At 42.3% G+C, this 26,278-nt stretch overlaps 1 protein-coding gene across 11 annotated transcripts in view; it reads left to right on the plus strand.

Moving 5' to 3' along the window:
- The window catches only part of dlg2 (discs, large homolog 2 (Drosophila)), a 97,846-nt gene that overhangs the window by 22,884 nt on the left and 48,684 nt on the right, over positions 1-26,278 (plus strand). For 9 of the 11 annotated variants that reach the window (XM_072375697.1, XM_072375700.1, XM_072375702.1 and 6 more), the window contains exon 4: positions 26,122-26,205. In XM_072375697.1, coding sequence (XP_072231798.1) covers positions 26,122-26,205 — 84 coding nt within the window. Of the gene's footprint in view, positions 1-3,358; positions 3,464-14,251; positions 14,486-26,121; positions 26,206-26,278 lie in introns of those variants that run through there. The other 2 variants (XM_072375705.1, XM_072375704.1) reach the window with 2 other exon arrangements.

The following is a 26,278-nucleotide window of genomic DNA, read 5'->3' on the forward strand; positions in this document are numbered from 1 at the left end:
GTAGGGGATTCTGCTCTTCCGAAACATCGAATAGTTCTACTCTGAGCTCATCGGTTCCTTCTTCGATGGCAGCAGGCTCTGCGACATCATACACGTGTTGCTGTAAAAATGTACAAAAAATGGAATCAAGACACAGAGGAAGAGGCAGCAGCCAAAAAGATGGCTTCATTTTATGACTAATGGGGAAGTTCCAACATCTGCTAAATCATTTCACCAGTAATTTCTGTGCTGTGTGCTGCATATGGGCCGCTGATACTGTTTAACAACCAACCAGATCATCTGTAACCTGTCACCTCATCTGCAATCATTGACTGAGAAAGCCTCGATGAAATGAATATTTCCTCATTTCCTCCATAAACGTTGACTGACAGACAGCTGACTTCAGCTCTCAGGTTACTGACAGCTCAGCTCAACCCCTTCACACTCTCTGTGCCCCCCGTGGAGAGCGATGAGCGAGGAAACCAGTGTCGACGTGGTGTCGCAAGATGTCCCGTTTGTCAGGTTCCACAGTAGTTAATTATCTGGTATGAAAATAACACATTCAAGAGTGAAATTTTCTCTTTATTCGTCACGATTATTCACATATGTCAGTAGAAAAGAATGTTTTAATTCCACTCTCGCGTAAACGTAACACTGCTTTCCTCCATGATGTGCTACATTCCTGCTAATGTTCATTCTGCTAAATTCAGAGCATCTCTAAGAAGTAAAATATAATCTAAAAGAAAACCAATTACAGAATAAATCAACAGGGCCGTGCTTCCACTTTCACATGGCGTTTCATTCATTAAAACGTGTAGAAAACAAATGCGGTGGATGTCGGACCATCCAGGTTAACAACCACTGGACCGTTTTTCTTGGCCTTCAGGCCTTCATCATACTGTAGTCAGTGGTGTGTTTTCAGATGGTTTAATCAGTCAGTTGTCTTGCTTTGCGGTGCAGACACAACGCTGCAGCACTATTTACATGTGATTTATTCTTGGTTAACAACACGTGCCCTGAATCCGAAGTATTTCCAAACAACAGATGATGATGATGATATGGTTTTCGTTTCCACACTCTGTTCTCTGTTTCGCTACTCGTCCAAACTTCAACCGGGAAACTTCTAGCTCCTCCTGCCAGGAACAGCTGTGATTGGCTCACGGTCAACAGGGAGCGCTTGATTTGCCTTTGCTTTGAGTTGGATTGATGGGGCACGAGTTTTAGATTTCGGACGACACTTTTTATTTAATTGTAGGTCGTCAAAATCAAAATAGAGACTGAAATTCTACAAAATGTGCAGCACTGCATAGCAAACAAGTTGTACTCGCATTACCTTTATGGAGTTGGCAAAGACGGTAAACCCAAAGTTTATTCTTATCAGATCCCATCTCTGGTTGGGATGTTGACTGTAAACACACAAACTGGGCTGTCGAGGAGGTAAGCAGCCATTAATGGCCTCAGCTCTGACCTGCAGCTTCGGCTCCGACCATCCAACCAACGATACATTTCTAATACCAGTCTGACACTTCCATACACATGTGACCTTGTATAATTTAGCTTCCTTTCATTCGGAATGGTTCAAAGCATAGAATTGGAGTAAACGGGGCAGGCGGTGTCATCTGCTGGGTGGAGGTGGAGGCGGGGTCATTGGATTACATAAAAAGTATTTTTATGTCACCTCCAAATCCGAGAAAATCCGAGCCCATGGTCCTCAGCCGGAAAAGGGTGGGATGCCCTCTCCGAGTCGGGAATGAGATCCTTCCCCAATTGGAGGAGTTCAAGTATCTCGGGGTTGTTGTTCACGATTGAGGGATGAATGGAGCGGGAGATTGACGGGCGGATCGGTGCGGCGTCTGCAGTGTTGCGGGCTCTGCACCGGCCCGTTGTGAAGAAGGAGCTGGGCCAGAAGGCGAAGCTCTCAATTTACTGGTCAATCTACGCTCCTACCCTCACCTATGGTCACGGGTTGTTGGTAGTGACCGAAAGAACGAGATCGCGAATACAAGCGGCCGACATGGGCTTCCTCCGCAGGGTGTCTGGGCTCTCCCTTAGAGATAGGGTGAGAACCTCAGTCATCCGGGAGGGGCTCGGAGTAGAACCGCTGCTCCTCCGCATCGAGAGGAGCCAGATGAGGTGGCTCGGGCATTAGGGTTAGGATGCCTCCCTGGTGAGGTGTTCCGGGCACGTTCCACTGGGAGGAGATCCCGGGGGAGACCCAGGACACGTTGGAGAGATTATGTCTCTCGGCTGGTCTGGGAATGCTTCGGTGTCCCCCTTGGAAGAGCTGGAGGAAGTGGCCGTGGACAGGGACATCTGGGTTTCTCTGCTCAAGCTGCTGCCTCCGGAAAAGCTGGATGGATGGATGGAAAAAGTCAGAGTCATACCCCCAACCCATTTGAAGCCATGTGAGGTTTTTTCCTGGCAATAAAATGGAGAAGTTTCTGGGGGAGGTTCTTGTTTTTTTTTTGTTTTTTTTTTTCTTTCAAACATTCAAAAACTTAAAAAATGTTTGACATTCAAAAACCACACAGCTCAACTGGTCGAGCAGGCGTCCCATGCACAGAGGCTGTAGTTCCTCGATGCAGCTGCCATTGGTTTGAGTCCCGGACTGGGGCCATTGATTTGACTTCTTATTTCAATTTTTCATTTTATTTCGTGTCAGGAGTTTCTGTTTGTTGGAGTTATTCTAACTGATAGCTTTGGTTATAGCATCCCAGTACTTGTTATCCTGGTAAAACCTCAAACAGAAACTATGAAACATGTTTGTGGATGGCAGAGCTGCCGCTGCTCAGAAGCAAGAACGTAAAGCCAGTGTGTGGTCAGCATCCAGCTGACTGCCAGAGCAGCTAACAACAAATGAAACGGAGAGCGTAGGAACTAATTAATCCCGCGGAGCTGACGCACTCATCGTTCACTATCTTACCTCCCTCTCTCATATCCCATGACGCTGCTTAGTCACTCAGCCCGGAGACAGAAGAGGTACAGAGGAGGAGAGGAGGAACTGGAACCAGGAGGCTGACTGAGAGGGGGGGAGAAGCTACAGAGGAATTATTCCATGTTGTCTGAGGAGACCGGCTGCGATGCGTTTTATTTTCATGTGTTGGCTGGTGACGCGTGCTGTGCTCTGAAACGGTGTGAGGAATGCTGATAGCCTTCAAACGCTGTGGAGGAGGCACCCCGATCATCAGAAGCAGCCCACATGCAGTAGCGTCTGTCCTCTGTGGCTTCTCATCCTTGCCGGGGAGTTTGTGAATGTGTGAGTGTGTATGCTTATCCTCCCCCTCCTCTTCTTCAGCTTCCACTACCTTTTTTTTTTTTTTTTTTTTTTTTTTATCTGTTCCTTCATGCTGTTTTTTTTTATGCTCCATCTTCCCACGTTTTTTTGCTCCCGCGGTGATGTTATTGGTGATGAATTCAAGCATAGGTTGAAAGATTTTTTTTTTGTCTGGCCAGCATGGATTGTCTTTGCATTGTCACCACTAAGGTAAGCGACACGACACCGACGAAGACGGGACTGAAGGTGGACGTGGACTGAAACCGAGAGAATGAGCATGGTGGCAGAATGGGGCAGTGTTGGGTCTTTCTGAATGTTTGCATGTCGCATGTCGTCTTTACTCGTGTTCCCGCTGGTTTTCATCACCTTGTCAGCTCGATATGAAGTGTTGTAACTGGATGCTTCCAGCTTAAATTTGCTGCAAGTTAGTCTTTTCGTAGTGAGTGTTTGAGGGAAAAATGTGTCGTTTGCTCACAAACTGCAGTCTGCATGAAACATCTGGAAGTTGAGGAGTACACTTATATAAATGTATGTCACATATGTGCATAAATGGTGAAATCTGGTGAATTTGTGCCAACATTATGTTCCGATGTATACTGTTTAACTCAACACAAGACAAAAGATTTGACTTTGTTTATATAACTCTGGATTGTACAGAACCGTGTTGAAAACTACAGATTTCCGACCTTCCAGAACATCTGGATCTGTCAGTTCAACTATTCCTTTGTAGTTTTGCACTCTCTGTAGTTTTGACCTTGTTCTTTTTTTTTTAGTATTGCCTCGATGATGCTGGCAATGCGCAAAAGGCTACAAATATCAACTCGTGTGCTCTTAAATGTCCCCAAAATGCTTTTATTTTCAACTTTGTCAATTCCACAAGGTGTTGATGCCTCTTTATTCACTTTAAATTTTCAATTCGGTATTCATCCGCTTGTGTAATAAAGCAGAAACGCAGAGGTAAAAAGGACACTTGTGGAAACTGATGGGAGATAATGCAAAGGGAGCAGTGAATAAATCTAGAAATTTGAGATGTTCCAGTTAAATGAGATGAAATACATTGTAAAATGAAAAATAAAATGCAGAGATGAATACTTTTATGTTAATGAGTCAGAGGCAACATCCATCAATTTTCTCTAATAGCTTAATTTGATTCTGGAGTCCAGGGGGGGGGCTGGAGCCTGTCCCAGCTGCCACTGGGGGAGAGGTTGGGTTCAAGGGCACCATGCAAAGGAAGGAAAAATGGAGACATAAATACCGGAATGAAAAAAATATACATATATTTATAAATTAGGGCTGTCATAGTTTATGCATTAATTGCAGCCTTAGCAATTGGCTTAATAAATAGGAGAAAAGTCACTAAGAGTTCATAGTTCTGAATGGGATGTGTCTAATGACTGCAGTTTTTCATTCATTTAACTGTCATTAGACCTTGTTCTTCAGTTTTAAGACCACATTGTTGTGGCATTTTATGTGCTGTGTTTTTTCAAGTGGGTCTACAATGCACTTTTTTTTTATTTGAAAGAAGAAATAAAAGATGTAACTTTTTCTTTGTGTTTATTTGATTCTATATTTTTAATATAAAGATTAATCGTGCGTTAACTGTGGAAAAAAATGCAATTAATCGCGATTACAAACATGAATCGTATTATAAATCAAATGGAGACTTAAATTTCAAGTGAATAAACTTGGAGCAGAGAGTTTATTGATACAAAAACGCATATTGTCTTCATAAAAACACAGAAGTATGGATTAAAGCTGAACCGACAGTCAAACGTTTTGTTAGGTTGGCATCCTACACAGACAACATCATTGTTGAAATAGTTTTGTCATAACTGATGTATAGTTCAGAGCTATTCATGCGTGGAGATCGCTGTTTTTTCATGTGCTGAGTGGACATAAACGGTGAGTTTGTGAGCATAATTTTGGCACAAATGCAATCCCGTAATTTTGAGAAAACCCGCATTGCATTGTTGGTAATTGTGAGAAGAACCGTTGTAACGAAGCGTCGGTGCTTCAAAAGTGTGTTGATGGAGGCTGGGATTTCCCCTCCTCTTGCACGCCGTCTGTTGGTATTTACAGTCGGCAGCATGAGCAGCTCAGCTCTTTGGGTCGTCACACGGCATCGATGATCTCTGCCTCTCCGGGAAGGTTTTGAAAACTTCCCAACTGTTCTGGAAATCGAGTTCATGGAACAACCGCAGCAGTCGGCGATTCGGTTCATTAGGCCAGCGAACCGCACTTTTGTGAAGCTCAGAGTTCGAAGGTTTAACCACACACGGCGATACGGCTGCTGTATTTTCATTTTGTCCGTGTCGTCGTGGCGAAATGTATGAGAAAACCAGTGTGTGGCGAGAACTGCAACAAAGGCATTGTGTACAGACTCCGTCAACACAACAGAGGTCAGACAGATGTTTGCAGGCGTGCAGTCATAAACGTCATGGCACAGTTTCAGGATGAGTGCTGCTTATCACAAGAGATGTGCGATAATGCAGCAATGACTACTGATAACTAACAAGTTGGAGTATCAGCATGTTGACAGGATTGTAGTTTAGTTAAACTATTCTGATAGTCATCCATTTAAAAGAACTAGTCAGAGCTTATGGGATGTGGGATTTGAAGGTTTTGGGCTTTGTAATTAACCTGAATTTTTCCTCTAAACTTTGGTTGTCATCATGTATTAAAAACGTATTGAAAACATGGTTTTAATAAAAAATATATCTTAATAAATAACTCCGTAATGATCAACTTGATGAGTAACTCTGTGATGAGCCGCGATGAACTAACTACAGTAAAATTATGCATTGCAGCCACCCGTTATGTCTCTCCTGGCACTGACTCATGTGAGTCAGTTGAGCAGCTTCTTTCAGCTCTCTTCAGAAGTTTTTCCAGGTTGCTTTTGAGCCGCTGGTTCTGATTTGCTTCCCCAACTGACTGCTACGAGAAAAAAATGCCTCTTTCCACCACAGACTTAAACAACAGAGGATGTTGATGCAGAATCCTTGCTGCAGACCCACGAAGGACCTCCTCAGAGAGTTTAATCTGCTCCGTCCTGTTTTGTAGACGGCCTGGTTTCCCTGTCCAGTCCAGATGTTTGGCTTGTTGCGTCTCTTTTGGTCTTTTGTTTCCACATCGTGCCACAGCGTGGTTGAAAAGCACTCGGCCTCTTGTCCTTCAGGGATACATCCACAACTGCAGAGTCTTCAGAGTATTCAGGTTGGACTGGAAGTCTGACGTGAAAAGAAATGGTGAGAGTGGACTTCCTCTGTGCAGCTGTGGCCACCCACGCAGACTCACCACCCCTCAGCTGCATAATCTGTGGTCTGTACGTGAGATAATCAACAACCCAGGAGGATGCGGAGGCATCTACCATTGTTTTCTGAAGCAACGTATTTTCCCGGTGTCACATTTTCTTGATTTGTTGGATAATATGTAAAAGAGGATGGATTTCTCAGGACAAACATGATTGATTATCCAAAAACGGTTGGAAAGGGGTTTCAGGGCTTATTACTTATGCTGAACAGCCAGTCTGTCACTGACCGGAAACTGATTCAGCACATTTAACTGGCTGAAAAATGGATTGATGGGGCCCAACGGTCCGGATGGTGCAGGATACACTGGGAAGAAATAAGCCTTTACAGTGGGTTCAGTTTTTTGTGTGATACAATGTAAAGTAAATATTTTTGTGACTGATTGACATCCCAAGTTAAGGAGGTGAGAGGATGGTCATTAACGGTCAGATTTCATCCAATTATCTGTCTGGATTTCCCAAAACGAAGGCAAATCATTAAACCTTTAAGAATTGACTCAGGACCTCCTCTGTTCCGTTCAGATTAACAGACAATGGTAAAAGTAGGCGTTTGAGGTATGATCTGTTCCTTTTTTAGAGATGTGATTGCGTGATTGTGTTGTCTTCTCTAAAGCAGACAGCGGTCGGACGCTGATGGCTGAGCTAAGCTAACAGCTCCTCAGAACGGGACCAAAACATCAGCTAATTTTCACCATTTAAAACAAAACCGCTGGAAAAAAATGTTTTTCAGTTTGAACAAACCTTATGTTGTGGATGTTTACATCACGCCATCCGTGCTTTTTTTTTCTTTTTTTCATTGTTTTTTACTTTGTAAGCACATTTTCTTACCTGCAGAAGGTCTGTGTAGGTCGCTGTAGACCGGGATGGATTTGGGTTTGTTGACTGTTGCTATTCACTGAAGTTGCTGTTTGGGGTTTCCTTATTTTGGGACTTTTTAGCTGCTGCTAATTGACTTCAAAACTTGTGGTTTCTTTATGATTATTCACTTTGTGATCCGACCAGGAGCCTGAAGGCAGCACCCGGGCTGTAGGTGCAGCTCCTGCTTTGTTAAAGCAGAGAAAAAAAGTGTCGCTCTGCTTTAGATTCGCTTTAGATAGAACCCAGTTTATACGGACCCGGGTGTATTTTTAGTTGTTTTATATTTAACTGCTTTTAGATCATCTGTTTGTTTTTTTTTAGGGATTAGTGATTAAAGTCTTTGCTAAGCACTGTTGCTAAGCATTTCCCCAGTGGGCTGCTTAGTAACTGGGCTGTTTTTTTTTGTTTTTTTTTACATACAAGGGTTTAGTCCAATGTTTTAATTTCTCTTCTTTTTTTTTTTTTTTTTATTGCCACATTCTTTTCCCAGTCAAGTCTCACCAGGAAATGTGTGGCAGGTGCTTGGAATCCACATGTTAGGAACGCAGTTTCGCAATTGACGATCAGAAACTACGTGATGACATTTCTGCAGGTCGTTGTTCTCGTAATTGTGCAGGTTTATTTATTTTTTTTCTATTTTTTTTTCCACATTTAATGGGTAGGAGTGAAGAAAGAAAAAGTCAGAGGTTTAATGCCCTCCAACATTGATGAACATCTTTTTTTAGGTTTGATTGTTAAACTGCAACATATTGTACCTGTCGAAGCATTTCATGACTTTAGGATCTTGTTGCCTTTTCTCCACTTTCTTCCTTACAACATCCCAGTGTAGATTCTCAGTCATCCAGGTCATGATAATCCCAGGAGCTTGAATGATGGCAGCCGCACTTGAAGACGTTTCACCTCTCATCCGAAAGGCTTCTTCAGTTCTGAACTAGTTGGTGGTGGAATATCGGCTCCAGCTGCCCTTATTCGAGCTCTTTGTGTATGGAGCATCTGAGAGCATCTGAGAGAAAAGAACTTCATCCTGCAGCTTTTTTTCAGAAGCGCCACATTTTGTAAGGTCGCTCCCAGTTTTTTTTTTCAGTTGAAACTTTTCAGAAAGGTGCTCTTGATATTATTGCCACCGCTTCTCAGACGACCGTTCATATGGGCAGAAAGAGTCACCTCGTTATTTAAGTCAACGGCGGATTGAACTTTCACGATGTGTTAAAATAGATTAGCACAACAAGCCCAGTGGAGCCGTTTTGTGTCCCAGACCCTGAAAGCTGCTGCTGAGTGTTGGATTTTTATCACACTGTTGTGAGGTCTTTTCTGACGGAGGGCTTTCCTATCTTGCCCCTAATGGAATTTCTTAACAACAAGGAAGTACAAATTGTTTTATTCTTCTGTTAGCGATGCAAAGTGTTCTGAAATGGAGGTATGGATCGTAAAATATAGTAAAATCCTTATTCGAGAGGACAAACAGACACAGAACTCGCAACTCATTGTAAGCAAATAGATGAGTCTGGAAATTACTGAGGAATGTCAGGTCGTTTGGTAAGCAAAATGTGAAACTATTAGTCACAGAATTTGCTTCAAATGTCATATGAAGCAGAACAATTAAAGAAGGGCTTTGAAAAGAAATTAGATCACGATGTTCATGGACGAAAAAAACGCCCCTTCATCAAATGCTTTCATCAGCAAATAACCCTGTCCCTGCTGAGAAAGGTGAAGACCCAGAATTATCTCTGATGAATCTGACAGGTAGGCTGTCATAAAGTAAATATACGAATACAAGTTATTAGAGTCAGTTAGATTTAAAATCTGCAGAATAGTTTGAACTGAGCCGTCAGATACCTTCTATGTTGACAAAGAGTGAGCTTGTCTTATACAGTGAACTCCCTAATTGATGATTGAACCCACTCCGGCCTCGATTCGGCCCAGTATCCAGCTAATATTTCAGTACTGATCTGTCCCGATCCAGCGTTTTTCTCCTGCAGATTCTCCATTCAACTGTCCTTTGTAAATCTTTTAAATCTCCTCTGCCATAGTGAAGGATTCACCAGCCTTAACTGTGACCATGAATCCAGCCTGGAGCTGAGGACAAACTTTGCAGCTCTGAGTTGTCGCTTCAGATAGGGGGGGGGGTGTCGTAATCTGCGCCACACTTTGCAGCGGGGTCAGCATTGCCAGATCACCCGCTGCATCCACGATGCTAAGTTGGGTCATTTTCGAGCAATTTTCTCTTGATTCAAACTCGCCCGCCCCCAGATTTCCTCCTCCACCTTTTTTCATTTTCTCTACTCATTATCTGATCTCCCACGTTCCTTCTCTTCCTCCCCGAGCTCGACTTCACACTCTGCGAGGAAGAAAGAAATAAATAAGAAATGTAGGGGGGCTGGAGATCCACTTTCCTCTCTGTTCATGTACTGCAGAATCAATGATGTGTTGCCATGGCAACAGTAAGGCTGGTACCAAAAATATATCCAGTTCAACATCTATAACATCTCCCCTTACAGTCATTTTGTTAACTGGTTTTCTCATGCAACTCATTTAGTTAAGCAGGATGAGTGTTGCCGTAAACTTTGCTTCAAACTCGGAGTTAAGAAGGAAAAGTCGAGGGCCGGATTTACCAAGTTGAGTAAGTTGGCACGAGGACTGTTTTTTTTTTTTGTTTTTTTTTTTTAAACCTACCTGTGGGAACGGATAGTTCTGCAAGTGTTCATTTAAACATTTAAGTCGATCTCATCACGGCGGGTGGGGTTAATCATTCGACCTTGAAATTTGCCTTTTTCCTCTTGGCTCTAGTGAAATTCAATTCAATTCAATTCAATTTTATTTATATAGCGCCAGATTACAACAATTGTCATCTCAAGGAACTTAAGTAATATAGTCCAATTCAAGCCAATTGGAATTCAATTCATTGTAATCATAATCCAATTAATTCATATAGAGCCAATTCAAAAAACTAATATCCTAGCTAAGGAAACCAACAGATTGCACCGAAACTTGTCTTCAGTCCAATCTCCCGTCCTGAGCGTGCCTGGAAAGGAACGACTCCCTTTTAACAGGAAGAAACCTCTGGCAGAACCAGACTCAGGAAGGGTGGCCATCCGCCTCGACCAGCTGGGGTTTGAGAAGACAGAAAAGAGGGAAAAGAGGGGGGAAAAACACCATAACGCCACTTTGATTAACTGGCACTGAGGAAAGGGGGCTTACATAGGATATACTTGCTTACTGATCGCAAACCGCATCATCTTTAAATGTTACAATGGCATCTATTGAACTTTAGAAACAGTGATTAGCGACCTATGATACTTAAGTCAACAAACCTCTCGATTACTTGACATTATGTACAAAACTCTAACAAAATGGGTGGAGATCAAATTACTCTGGCATGTTTACGCCTATTTAGACTCAAATTGTCCTAGATTCACTGTGCATGCTCCAGACTTTTTGTAAAAGTGTATATTTACACAGCTGAATTCCCAGTAAAGCTGCTCTCATTCACATATTTTTCTGCTGCTTTTGTCAGGCGGCTAAACACGTGAGAAATTGTGACTGAAAATCAGCCCGTTATGTTCACTTAATGTCACTTTGAACACTTCCAGACCGTCGCTCTGCTCTAATAAAATTACGATTCTTACAACCGCTGCGTCGTCAAAAACAAAATCACCTTTCAGGTAACTTAAAGACAGTGAATTCAGCTGCACACTTTGAGTTAATAACTCCCTTTTTTCTCCTCCCGGTGCCTGTGCACAACCTGACAACCGTTACTTGTTCTCGTGGAACAGCAAATTCCATATTTCTGAACTGGTGACGGGTGTTTATGTTGCCGATTTAAGTAGAGCAGGATTGTAAGCCTGAGTGGAAGGTCCTGTGTATCTAAGAACTATGAACATTTACTCAACCGCAGGATAATCTAACCATTAAACCTGATCCCAGCAACAATTTCAAAGAAAGCAAATCAAGTGCATGTAAGATTACAGTTAAGCAGTGCTATGGTTAGCCATGTGTACTTCCCTCTGCTAATGCCTGGTTATGCATCACAGCCACAAGCTTCTTGGGGAACTATTCCTGAAGACTACTTAAAGAAATGACAGAAAGCTTGTCTAAGAGGGTTCAGACTGTGCTGGAGAATAAAGGTGCTCAGACCAAATATCAACTTTCAAGCTCCTTAGAAATGCACAAACTACATTGACCTTTAAATTGCTAGCCATGTTTCCTGTTTTCCTGGCAATAGATGGATAAATGAGGGTTTGCTCGAGAAAGGTTCTGCAATTGAGGAAATATGCATAAATGTTAAATGAATAAATGTGGAATATATGAATAAAGACAAGTTGTTTGTTTATTTATGCATATATATATATATATATATATATGATGTGTATTGTTATTTGTTGGGTGTTAATTGCACTTTTTTTTTTTTTTTAATCCTGCAGTAACAGTGACCTGTCAGATTATGTCACCCAAACAGTCAGTGAAGTTTTAGCACAGGTGTTACACAAGACCAAACAAGCGTAACTCGGGTTTTTCTTTCTCGAAATGCGTTCAAAGCTTGTCTTAAAGGTGAAATAGGTGATGTCAAAGTGATTAAGTTCCCGTTCAGACCCAGTCAACTCAGAACAAAGGCCGATTTTTCTTGTTGCCGCGGGTGACGGCCCGGTCGCGGTCTCGCTCTCGCACGTCGGTGTTTGACTGTAGTCGATGCGACGTGGTTTTTGTCTCAGCTTGTTAGAATTCCTAATTTTCTTTAGATTTCCTTGATATTCTTCAGACATGCTGAGACATTGTTAATGTCTTGGCTGATCATACGTACCACACGATCATGTCATAAAAGACGCCAGCAAAAGTCACAGCATAGTGTTCGTAAAGAAGGACAAGCAGATGAAAGGTCTCAGTAATTATTTCTCGGTCTCCGATTCCCCCCCTTTTTCATGCCATGTTGTGAAGTCTTGAAGTTTCAGATGAACTGTCGTCGCAGTGTTGAAACCTGCATTGGTTAAAAACTGAGATAGCTTGCTTTGCAGTGGCCATTTTTCTTCTTTTCTTTTTTTTTTCCCCCTGCAAATTGATGCTACATACGTAAAACTGAGCTGAATGGTTCTCATTCTTGTGTTTTTCCTCAGAGCACAGCTGTGACAGTGTGGAATCTTGCCTGTTATGTAATGACACGCTCGCGCGTGTGCGCGCGTGTGTGAGAATAGATAACGGAGGTAGAGATGTGAAGGGAAAAAAAAAAAAAAACCTTAATCCCCGTTGATGTGCGACATTCCGCACACAAGAAGACTCTGTGTTGCACAACACTCTTGTATATTTTAGCAAACCTCTCTTTTGGCTACTGCTTGTTATGTGCTGGATCTCACAAATTCTTCACATTGTATTTGGACATCTTCGTACTTTAAACCCACCAGCACAAAGCTGTTCTGTACAAACACGCTCACCTTTAACCTTAGCTGATATTCAACTTGATGCATCCTGCTAAGTAGGCTCAGTGTAAGCTTTGCTCACTCATTGCTGTAAGAGCTCAGTGGAATTAGCGGCCACGCCATCAACGGCTACTATCTCAGTTTGTTACATGGTGGGGGTGCACAGTAGCCGGGGTAACAAACTACAAACGTGCACTCATCAGTGACATCATCTCATGTCTGAAGTGGTGTGACTTGTTGTCCTCCTCCTCCTCTTCCACCACCTCAGACTAGATAGATCACACATTAACGTTTAGAACTGGAAAACCCAAAGTTAAAAGCCAAAACCGCATCAAAAACCCGACGCCCCGGGTTTTAATTCGGCACAAGTCTGAAACTGTCCTCGTTAAGAGTCCCCGTCCCTCTCAGCGACATTTGCTTTACTCTGAGCATCTGGTGACAGAAGGCGGAGCACCTCGATTGGCACTGAAAGGAAGCCGTTACACAGACTTCCTCTCTGGCTTTGCCACCTCTCTCATCTTTGTCTTGGTTCAAAGTGAAAAGACTGAAGTTCGTGTTTATCCCACTCGAACATCCAGAGATGGCAGTGGTTTGATGCCACTGCTCCCCATCGCGCATTATGATGTAAAAATTAAATGAATAAAACGAGTGAAAAGACTTTCTTTCGTGTTATGGGAATGCAGACATCCTCGGACTTTTCATTATCGCATATATGTCGCAGATTCCAGTGTTCTTCCAATAGGAAAAGCAAGTTATCAGGTGCCAATTTATACCTTCTGAAGCTTTGGGGAGGTGTTACAGATATTTCAGTTTAAAATACGGGATTGGGAGACTATAAGTGTCGAGCTTTTGTAAAGGAAACAAATAAAATTTTTAAAAAAAAAGGTGTATTACTGTTTAAGTAGTTTATGCTCCCATATTTGACATATTCAAACTTTACATACCAGCAGACAACTTTTCCATAATGCTTTGTATTCTTCTGTTCTCTGCTTGTTTTTCTTGTTTCTGTGTTGGCGGCCAGGCTGGTAAGGTGTATTTTAGTGCATGTGAGTCCCTTTCAGTGCACGTGAGTCCCTCCCTTTAGCCAGCCTTGTATCATTTCACATACAAGACGGCTCCGTGTAAGATTTAGTTTCTTGGGTTTTTTTTACAGGCTGTTTCTGTCCCGTGCTTTCGTGTAAACAGACTAACACTGATGTCCGTAATCGAACGCTTCCTGGTAGTAAAAACTTTTTTTGTGCTGTGGTTGTGTGTGTGTGTGTGTGTGTGTGTGTTACCCTGTGAAGTGTCCGTGCTGCAGCACTGCCTGTCAGGCTGGTGGTTCCCACTTGGCTGTAAACCCTACAGCGGGGTGGGGTGTGGGAGGTTTGCCGCAGTTGCCGATGCAGCGACGGGGAAACTATTCATGTCACAACCCCGACAGTGTTTGCACACACACACACACACACACACACACACACACACACACATACATGCACACCCACATCATTACAATGAGCAACTAGTCTGAGTGGTGCGAGAGAGCAGGCAGGAGTTTGATGGGAGCACTTCTCAGCTTGGACGGTATCGAGCTGAATCTTCACACACACACACACGGCTTTCCGCACACACACAGTTTAATTTACGATCATGCAGGAGGAGAAGGAAGAAAGCACAGAGGTAAGGAAAGACGGTTATGTTGACAATTTAGCAATAGGGAGGAATGCCTGTGTGTGTGTGTGTGTGTGAGTGAGTGTACATTTGCTGCCAGCTCACCCTTCAGTCCTGCGTGGTGAGGAACTTGAACTCAGTAGCAGCAAACTGCAGCAAAGTCTCCATGTCGTCCCAGCCTGCTTTAGTTTCTTGCTCTCTTTCCCATCGTTGTCTTCTGACAGCATCAACTACGCAGCCACTGAGTTATATATGAAAGAAAATCACATTATCGACGTGCTTTGGGTTGTTTATTGTTCCACAAACTGCTTTATTTGTGGAACTGATCGATTAAAAGCTAGACTTAACTCTTTGAACACATGCTGTAAAAGTGGGGATCTTGGAAGAAAAAGATGTGCTGTGCTGTGAAACAATCAGTGTCTTAGCTGACTAAAAATGGGGTTCTAAGTGGACATAATCTGTTAATTTCTGAAATAATTTTGATTGTTTTCTGGTCTCTGATTGTATACAGGTTTTGAGGTATTTTATACAGTAGATTCTCGTAAAAAGAGACGGTCTCTGACATTTTCCTCAAAAGGAACAGTGAGTAATAGGAGTTGTATAGCTTCATTAAGATTGATATTGCCATATAAATGTTATGTTTAAAAGACTCGTGATATCTTTATATTACAGGAAATCTCCTTTCTCTTTCGGCCGCCATTGATGTTTACATTTCAGTACATTCTGTGTGGCGTCGTACTCGATGGAACCACCTGCTCTCTGGATGCTACAGTGAGACAAACATGACTTCTATTTGGTCTTTGAAATTAGAGCCCAAGCACATTTGGAATTGCTGAAGACAATTTTAAAGACATTACTGGAAAACGTACACCAAAAATGAAAAAGATCAGAGGGCTGGGAAGGCAAGTGTGGTACAAATTTGAAAGTTTCTGAGTGGCAGCTGTACCCCCAGTACGCCCCTGTCATTTCTCAGGTTACAGGTGAGGGAATAATGAAAACCCATCAGGTCCTTACCGGGTCTGAAAATTAGGGAAATCCAACCTGAACAGCAACCCATGACATATTATGACATTATCTCATCATTTATTGACAAAATGTAGAGGTAGTGTGTGGAAAACTAAGTGAACACCCATGATCCAACGGCTTGTAGAACCTCCTTTAGCAACAATAAGTTGAAGTAATGGTTTTCTGTTTGATGTTATCAGTCTCTCACATGGTTGTGGAGGAATTTCGGCCCACTCTTTTTTACAGCATTGCTTCAGCTCATTGAGGTTTGCAGCATTGGTTTATGCACAGCTCTCTTCAGGTCCCACCACAGCATTTCGATCAGGTGGAGCTCTGGACTTTGACTGGACCATTGCAACAGCTTGATCCTTTTCTTTTTCAGACGTTCTGTTGTAGTGCTGCTGGGTTTGGGATCATCGTCCTGTTGATGACCCAGTTTCAGCCAAGCTTTAGCTGTCAGACAGATGGCCTCACATTTGACTCCAGAATACTTTGGTATACAGAGGAGTTCATGGTGGACTCAGTGACTGCAAGGTGTCCAGGTCCTGTGGCTGCAGAACAAGCCCACATCATCAGCCCTCCACCACTGTGCTTGACAGCTGGTCTGAGGTGTTTGTGCTGATATGCTGTGTTTGGTTTGGTTTTGAACTTGCTGGGACGTCCACTCCTGGGAAGATTGACAGCTGTCTTGAATGTTTTCCACTTGTGAATAATCTTTCTCTCTGTAGAATGATGGACTCCAAATAGTTTGGAAATTGCCTTATAACCCTTCCAGATTGATGGGCAGCAACAGTTGCTTCCCTGAGATCACCGCTGATGTCTTTCCTCCATGGCGTTGTGTTAACACACACCTGAATGCTCTAGACTGGCAAACTGACAAAACTCCTGCTTTAATAGAGGTGCTCATACTTACTGATGATCAATTAATCAGTGCATTGATCAGTAGCACCTGGCTGCTGCTTATTGTCTTCATTTCTGTTGATGCAGGTTTTTATCACACCGTTTCTGCATTTCAGCTTTATTTTTGTCCAATTAAAAACGACGTGGGGTAATATGTCATACGTTGTTGTCAATCTGAAATTTAATTTACCACATTTTAAGATCTAGTGTGGAGCAGATCATCGATTATATCCTAATATGAAAACCCCTTGAATCAAAAGAGGATATACTTTCTTTTTCACTTCACTGTAAGCATGTTGTAGCAACAGAAGCCAGTTCCTCTGTCTATTGTGGTCCCAAGACTTTGGTTACCAGATTAAATAGAAATGGGTCGTACCGGGTTTCGGCTCAGTCAACCTGGCAGGAGTGGATTGAAAAACTTTGCAAGGAGGTGAAGACCTGGCCAAGAGCTAAGCTATGTATAAGTCATGCAAGATGGAGGTAAAATACTGTGGAAATATCACATATATCCAAAACCATTTAGCTTAGCTTGACCCTGATACTGTACATATCTGTTGAGACAAACCGATCCCAAACAAAGCAAGCTCGAGACGGCATTTGGAGTAAAGTTACCATCCAATCCTCCACTCTCTGACACAGCTTAACCGGACTGCAGAGGGCAGAAAAAGCCACCCAAACTTGTCCCAGTGAAGTACCCAAAGCTAAGAGTTCGTATCTGACACTTACCTTTCTTTATACTGACGATGAATGGAGACTTAGGTCTCATGTGTCACATGCGAGGACAACTGAAACCAGCCACACAGCGAGTAATCTTGCTGAAATATTGTCTAGAGGCATTGAAAGAGAGGAACTTTACAAAGACTGAGCTGATGTAGCCGCTGTGGATTTGTTTTGTCCCTTTTAAAACGCTCTTCTTCGATTCGACAGAGCCTTCAGTTGGCTGATAATCAAGGGTTTGTTGTTGGGAAGGTGTTATCTGCACAGAACCTGATGTTATCAACTTTCACCATCAGTTAGACCATCAATGACTTCTTAATACATACCGCAATAGAGCTCCCTGTCACTGTTATGAAGTTGTTTCCTCAGAGCTGTATATCTGACAGTATGTTTTAATCATGAAAAAATAGCTTTGTTTTCCATTTCTTTTTGCCAGGCAGATGGAGCGACTGTGTTCTGGGCAACTGTTATGACAACAAGTGGGAAAAAGCAGGCTGACTCCATTTGTTTGTGTCCCACAGCCTCTTCATGCAAAAGCCAGTAAAGTGGGAGCCTATTCATACTTTCTCTGCCTGGTCGCCTCTCTGTCTTCTCTCTCTTGCTCTGTTTCATCTCATCTCTTGTCAGAATGCAGTTGTTGTTTGGAGAATAAATGGTTTGTGATTATCTGGACTTGATGTTGGGGAATTTAAACGATTGAAATGTGGAAGAAGGAAAGAGCGAAGACAAAAGGAGTAAGAAGCCACGCTGCCTCAGTTTAGGCCGTTGGATCTTCTTTTGGAGCTAAGAGACACCCAAGACTTACTACTTGTATTGTAGTTATTTATGAATGTGAAGTAGAAGACCATTGCAACAGCTTGATTCTTTTCTTTTTCAGACGTTCTGTTGTAGATTTTCTGCTGTGTTTGGGATCATTGTCCTGTTGATGACCCAGTTTCAGCCAAGCTTTAGCTGTCAGACAGATGGCCTCACATTTGACTCTAGAATACTTTGGTATACAGAGGAGTTCATGGTGGACTCAGTGACTGCAAGGTGTCCAGGTCCTGTGGCTGCAGAACAAGCCCACATCATCAGCCCTCCACCACCGTGCTTGACAGCTGGTATGAGGTGTTTGTGCTGATATGCTGTGTTTGGTTTTCTCCAAACGTGCTGCTGTGCATTATGACCAAACATCTCCACTTTGGTCTGGTCTGTCCAAAGGACATTGTTCCAGAAGTCTTGTGGTTTGTTCAGATGTAACTTTACAAACCTAAGCTGTGCTGCCATGTTCTTTTTAGAGAGAAGAGACTTTCTCCTGCAACCCTTCCAAACAAGCCATACTTATTCAGTCTTTTTCTAATTGTGCTGTCATGAACTTTAACATTTATCATGTTAACTGAGACCCGTAGAGTCTGAGATGTAGCTCTTGAGGTTTTGACCTTGGGGTGAACTTGCTGGGACGTCCTCTCCTGGGAAGATTGACAGCTGTCCTGTATGTTTTCCACTTGTGAATAATCTTTCTCTCTGTAGAATGATGGACTCCAAATTGTTTGGAAATGGCCTTATAACCCTTCCCAGATTGATGGGCAGCAACAGTTGCTTCCCTGAGATCATTGCTGATGTCTTTCCTCCTTGGCATAGTGTTAAGACACACTTTAATGCTCCATTTCAGCCCAATCACATTTGGAATGTTTGAAGACCACTTTAAAGAAAAAGAAAAAACAAGAAACATACTCCAAAATAATAATACTTTAAAAAAAGGTCATATAGGTTTGTTACAGCTGAGTTAAAGAAAATTCTAATACCTGTTACCTATTTATGTGACTGGGGTGGGTGGAAAAAAAAATATATCAACATAAGGAGGTAATTTTCTAGTCTTTTGTAATGTTTGCAAAGAAAAAAGATGTCATTAAAAGAAAAGCAGACGGGGACTGCATATTTGGCCAAAGCTTATGCAATTTTTCAGGAAATGTGTCTTGGTCAGCACTAGTATTGAATAGATTACCGTAATCTTTTGCCCATATGGCATTCTCAAGATCACTCAGCTGTAATGAATAGCCTGTATACTGTTATCTCATTTATACATATGTATGGGGGGTGAACAAAAGAAGTAAAAGGTGCCAATGATGAAAATGTGAGCTGAATTACTAAAAGTGGGGGTTAAATCAATCAAGATATGCTCACAACTCTAGAATCTAGGCTTTTTGTTGCATTCGTATTTTCCTTTGCAAACACAAGTAAAGCAGGCTTGAATGTGTGTTCAGCCTTGTTCTCTGGGTTGGATGCTCCCTGTTTAATTTATCCTCATTGACCTTAGTTGGTGTTCATTAAAGTGAGCTAAAACCGGATTTTTAGTTACCGTTTCTCTCTGTTGTACACTTGCATATATCCTCAGTGTAATAGTTCCATCTAGTGGTTCAGCTTAACAACATTATACTGCACTCCATATACAGAATGGTGCAAAAGTCTTGAGCCTCACCCTCCCTCTTTATATTTTGCTTCCAAGCAGCCAGACTTTACTGTAATCTTTTAAAGTGGTCTCCAGGCATTCTGAAGGTCTTTCAAAGTTTTTCTTTGGACATTTTCTGCTCTTTTACTAATTTTCAGTTCAGTTCTTCTACCTGAACATTTTCAGAGGAATCATTCAAGCAGAAAACGGCTCTGAACTGAAGGATGGATGAACCAGTGTTGTGTCCACACATAACAGACAACTTGGCAAAGAACCCATTTAAAATTTTATCTTGAGACACTTTATTATTAGCAGCCTGTCACAAAGACATTGTCACTGTCATTTGTTCCCGTTACTTTAGTTGCATCTATGAAAAACACCACAGATATCACAGTTTGACAGACAGAAAATAGATTTTTGCTCCAATAAGGTGATTCCCAAAGAGGTCTTAGCTGAAAACTTGGCATATCTCAGCATGGTGTGCAATGTGTCCTTTAAACATTTGAGGAAACTGGACAAGTGGAGGACAAAAGAAGAAGAGTCAGGCCTAAAAAACTATCTACAGCAGATGAACAGTATCTGTAAGTGAGGAAAAAATCCAGCAAAGACCTGACGCACAACCTGAGAGATTCATCTGGACCTTCAGTTGATTCATTTACTGTTGGCCCAAGCCTCATCAGAAATGGTCTCCATGGAAGGGTGGCTGTCAAGAAGCCATTTTTAAGGAAGGGAAACAGGGAGAAAAGGCTGAGGTATGCCAAATGACACAAGAAGTGGACTGAAAATCAGTGGCAACAGGTCTTATGGAGGGTTGAATCCTCCCCAGAGCCCAGACCTCAACATTATTAAAGCAGTGTTGGATCATCTTGACAGAGAACGGAACAAAAGGCAGCCGACATCCAAAGAAGATCTTTGGGATGTCCCTCAAGAAGCCTGGAGAACTATTCCTGAAGACTACTTAAAGAAATGACAGAAAGCTGGTCTAAGATGGTTCAGGCTTGTTGGAGAATAAATAATGACTTTAGAGCTCATTATAATTTTACCAACTCTGGTTTTGCCTTAAATACTGTATTTACACTTTGCATGTTTGCACATGGCTCTATAGATCTCAATATAAAACAATGAGGGGTGGTTCAACACTTTGGCAGTGTCAGAATGCACAGTTCACACCGTATCTGCCAAGGTGTCTAAAAAACATTCAGGGTATAAGTCCTGCGGGTTTTGGCATTACGCAATCCTCTTCTACTATACTGCAAAAGTTCCCAGTGCCTCTGAAAACTTTTAATGATCTCCTCCTGTGCAGCTCCCTGCAGATGCATGACTAATGTGAGAGACGGGCAGAGGTTCAACAGAGCTGCAGCATGGCTGCATGTTGTGTACGGAGGCAGCTTATGGCACAGAAGGCATTTACTGTGCTGTGTATTTACCGCAGAGCTTTTCCTAATATTCAGTTTGACATTAATGTAAAATTAACTGCGACCAATGACTGCTGGTATAAGAAATAATGTGGCAACAAGTACATGATATGTAGTTTCCACTGCCAGTTTAGATGGTTGTATATTTGCATAGCTGGTCATATGAGTTTTTTAAAATCTTTTTATCTTTTTATCTTCTTGTTCAGAAAACACACAGTTTATAAATATATTTTCAGATGTGACATCAACCACTGGTTTCCATTGCAGGTAGCTTGAAGCCCAGAGTTTAAACCTCTGCTATTCACTGCAGCCTGCACTGTTATGTGAGAAGCTCCATAAAGTAACGGTGGACACCTCCACAACGCCTGGATGATTGACTACCCGACAAACAGACCACAGTTTATGAGAGTGAGGGGTTGCATGTCCGAGAAGGTGATTGGGAGCACCACAGGGGACCGTACTCTACACCTCAGACTTCCAGTACAGATCAGAGTCCTGTCATCCCCAGAAATACTCTGATGACTCTGCGGTTGATGAACAAGAGGCTGAGTACAGGGAACTGGTCAATCCCTTTGTGGCATGGTGTGAGAACAATCACTTAATCTTGTTTTTTTAAAAATGAAAGAGATGTATGGATTTTTTAATTGTCCTGGGAGAAGTGGGGGAGGTTATTAAGGAATACAGATACCTGGGTGTTCACGTGGACAGCAGACTCGATTGACCATGCAACATTGAGGCTGTCTACAAGAATCGACAGAGCAGATTGTTTTTCTTGAGGAAGCTGAGGTCCGTTAGTCTGTGATGGGGAGTGAAGTCTGCTTTGCAGCCATGTGTTGGGGCAGCGGCATCAGAGCCACTGCCTCATAGAAACTGAACAAATTGATGAAAAGGGCTGGCTCTGTGTTGGGGACTGCTCTGGAGCCCCCCGGACCCTGATACTGCGAAGATGAATGTTGCAAAAGCTGCACAACATAGCGGTCAAACCACGAAGTGTGTTCAGCCAGAGGCTTCTTCAGCCCTGCTGCGACAAAGAACAGTCCAGGTCATTCCTGCCCAAGACAATAACACTTATAATGACTGATGTCAGTCAATTCTTTATTTGAACTGCAACAATAGAGTTTCCCTTTTAGGATTAGCAAAGTGTCATCCAAACAGTTTGACTGCTTTCAGGAAGAAAAGGTTTCAATTGAAATAATTTAGATGGTTAAATCCAGCCATTTATTTCATGTTTCACATTATTCAGTTTAGGAATTATTGTCATATGGCTGTGGAGTCCTTCGTGGAAAAAATAAATTTGAATAACTACTAAATTAGTACGAAATTAGTCATTGATTAATATTTTTGTTTTAAACCCAGCAGAAACTCTTCAATAAATCAGGCTGTGGACTACCTGGGTTTTTCACATGTTAGGTTCCTTGTGTTTTGGTTGTGTGATTGATATCCTTCTTTCATGTCACTTTTTTTTCATTTTATTAATTTTTAACAGATTTTTTTTGCCGTCTGAATGCATCATTTTGGCAGTTAATTAAAACAAAAGTTCACACTTATAGAATTTTATAATACTTTTTAAATAATAGTAAAAAAAAAATGCATTTATTCAGTAAGATTTTATTGTGTGATGAAATAATTTAGGTGGAGAACCCAGGTACAACACCGGCCAGCAGGGGGAACCCTTAGAAGACTGAAAGTGGTTGCACGGTTGACCTGCTACTACAAATGTACAGAAAAACTATTAAGTCAGCATTCTGTGAATGTAATATGTAAAATGAATATTAAGGACAGGTGATATGAGAGTTTGTTGATAGGTTTAACCTTTTAACAGTGATGGATCTGGCACGAGGAGGAGGGGTGGTGACGGTGTTCAGGGCATTCTTAAGGAAGACAAAGAGCGCTCTCTGGTTGTCTGGTTGCATTCTGCTGTAGTCTTTGGTCTTTGGCTGATGAAGCTGAGGTAGCACCAAGCTTCAACACAGTCTATTATTTCTGAAGGGAATGTCTCCCATAATCAAAAGCCCAGAGTGCACCCCGGTGCTGTGCCACTGCAAAGTTGCCTGCATCGACAATACGTTGTCGTTGATGTTTGGATGTAAGGTAGGTGGCAGACTTTTCTCAGTCAGTTCCCAGTTAATTGTCTGTAGTATTGCAAAGTACGCTTGCTGGATGCGAGACGACTGTTAGATGAGGATTACACTGCTGTGTTCTCCTTTGAGCTGACAGCCTGGGCAGCTGTTTTCGTTTTTTTTATACAACAAGCAGCGCTCGCTCAAGTCCGTTTGTCTTCAATCCGCAAAGCTGTATTAATGTTCAATGAGGCTTACTGAGGGTTTATTTTTAGCTATTATGATATATCTGCATCCTTGTTATGTCACCCCTTCATTCATCGCAGTGACCTCTTTTGATGGATTTTGGCTTAATTTGTCAGACCTTTTTGCCCTTAAACCCACTTTAAATCTTAATAGATTTGGAGCCAAGTGGTTTTCTCTGTGTCACTGGCCATACTTTTGGATGTATCTGCTGTGACGAGCTGCCTCAGATGCAGCATCACTTTGCGATTCCATGCCACCGCCTGCATGCGTTTTAATGAGGGTGACGAGGCTTTACTCAGAGCTGAGGTGAGCCACCAGTAAGGATGCTTATGCTGTGACTTAATGCAGTTAATAGACAGCTGATCCATGGCTAGCTAGCTGTGGATCACCCATTGCTGCTTTTCATTCATTTTTTCTGTCTCATAGTTTGTTTGTTTTTATTAGACCAGCAGACGATGGATTAGCAGCTATTCAGTATTGATACCTTGCAAATGGTGACAAACTCAAACACTAATGCTGTTGCTTTATGTTGCCGCAGTTACAAGTTTGTCCCCTGGGAGTTGTTGGTAGTTTCTGAGTGAGGCATGTTTAACCGTCACTTGGACAAAAACACCCACACACATTATGTAGGTATCACCCATTTAAAAGAGAGCATGAGAGTGGAAATCAATGAAAGCAGGGCAGGCATTAAGTATACCATGATTCAATTCCCCCTTTGATGGAGAGATGAGGGGGGAGAGAGTCCAGTTGTAGGTGTAGAAAGCCACAGAATGAGGTCAGTGTGGACCACTGCTGTGGGATGGTCGAATAAATCTTCACCGAGGCTCTGAATCAGGCTTTGGCCGTGCCACCCCACGTTTCCATCTCATCGTTATTGTGCTTGTTAGGGCTTCACTAAGCATCGGTGAGGAGAGATCCTCTCAGTGAAGCATGAAAACCGCACACATGAGCAGTTATGTCTTGGGCACAGCTCAGTTTTACCACGGCTATAGTATATTATCAACACTCAAGTGGAGAGCCATTACATTGCAGGGATGTGTGCTGTGATTATGGTCTTCTAACTATCTGTCTATCTATCTAATCCATCTATCTGTCTACATATATATATATATAGAGTTGTTTTTGTGTGACTTCAGAGACCCAAGTGTGTGCTACCAAGCCAGAAAAAGGAAGAAAACAATGAACGAGAACATTTTCCACTTGTTTACTCTATCTATTCGAAGGTTTGAACAGAGCTGCTTATCTCAAATGAAGGGACAGGTGGGTTTGAGGTTTTCTGTATCTTCTACGACTTCTTCTGGCTCTAAATGGTTGGCACAAACTGAACAAGAGGCTCACTGCATCCAGTGATCCTGCTCATCGTCTTATTGCTATTGATACAAATAGTTAAAAAGCAAAAAAAAAATCCCTCCTTTTAAGTTCCGGCCTCTCACACAGCTTCTCATACCTCTAAGGTTGTGTAATCGGAGCCCTGATGGTGTTTTACACCAGTGCTGTCGTGGCTCTGCCGCTCTGCAGGTCATCGGGTTTCTTTCAGCCTCGAGGCTAAATGAACTCTGGACTCCAGAGTGGATTTAATCTCTAATTCTCAGACGTCCTTAAGCCACATTTCACTTCACTGTCGCAGTTCCACCGTTGGCTTCTTATAATTGCACTCTGAGCTAATGAACCGGCATACGAACACTCTGTAACTTTGGTGCATAGAGCGGGAGTTTTGGCTTTGATAGCCCCCCCAAAATCAGTGAATTGTTCAACGTACTTCAGAACGATGAGTCTGGAATGCACAGTTTTACATTTACTGGTGACTGGAAGGATTCGAGAACGTGCCGAATAAATGTCAGCGTATATCCTTTAATATTCGATATTTATATCTGACATCATGCTGCCTTTATACAAATTGATGTGCTTCTCAGAAATGGAGCTGAAAACACTTGGCTTGACAATCACTTCTGTATGTGAAGGTTCCAGATGCCTGAAAGACGCACTCATCTCCTTTTGGTGTACTTTTATTTGTTATTTCTGATTTTTGTTTTCCAATAATAAATGTACAGTACCAACAATGCAGCTCGACTCTGCCGTGGGATAGTGTGAAAGCTTTTTAAGGGCTATCTGTCTCTTCCTACCTCTGTGTGGTCATGTGTTTTGGTTTGCTGTGAGTCTGAGCCCATCCGTTCTGCGTGTTCAGACATTATTACTGCAGAATTTCACAGGCATCAACAGTAAAGCATGTACCAGTGCTAATGAATGACCTCCTTCAGTCTCTTGTGTTTTTACCTCTGTGCCGCCTCTGTTTAGCATCTTTGATGTGATTGACTGTTTGTGGACCTAATTTCTAGCGTCTCGTTTTCACATACACAATCTCATAAACTCTAATCTCATTTAGTCCCGATGGGGTGCGATCCTTCCCCTCCGAAAAATTGTCAAAATTGTAACTTTTGCTGTGGATTTTGGGAAGAGATGGCACTTTGAGCCTGTGAGTTGTGGCTAACAGGCAAAGAACTTAAAACATTTAACTAAAACTTTATTTCGCCAACACTGGATTGAAATAATAGGAAGCTGTGTGGCATGCAGAGTCCATGCTTTGTATTAACTGTCCTTTAACCAAAAAGACCACATGATAGACCAACCTCTTTCAACTTATGTCTCCCTTATTCCATCAAATTGAACGGGGAAGCTGTTGAAATTAGCCTTTCCCATTGCCACAGTGACGTTTTTAGTCCGTCTGAGAAGAAATGTAATGCCTGCAATTGAACACTAGGTGTCAGTGTCGCACACCAGACGGAACTATATATCAAACGAACTCGTATGTGAAAACGAGGCGCAAGTCACACGTTTGCTCTTGGTGGTCACGTGCGGTTCGGTTCCTCTTTCCAGAACAGGCCGCCAGCAGCACAGGGGTCACCCCACAACGGCCAGCATCAGCCCTGCATGACCCCTGCCTTGACGAACACGCCCTGGGTGAGAGCGGGGAGGAGGGGCAAAGTTGTTTCCTTCATCCCATCCAAACTCAAACACACAATGACATCATTCT

This window comes from Leuresthes tenuis, unplaced genomic scaffold, assembly GCF_036924035.1.
Source record: "Leuresthes tenuis unplaced genomic scaffold, fLeuTen1.0.hap1 SCAF_21, whole genome shotgun sequence".
In the NCBI taxonomy this organism is placed as follows: domain Eukaryota; kingdom Metazoa; phylum Chordata; class Actinopteri; order Atheriniformes; family Atherinopsidae; genus Leuresthes; species Leuresthes tenuis.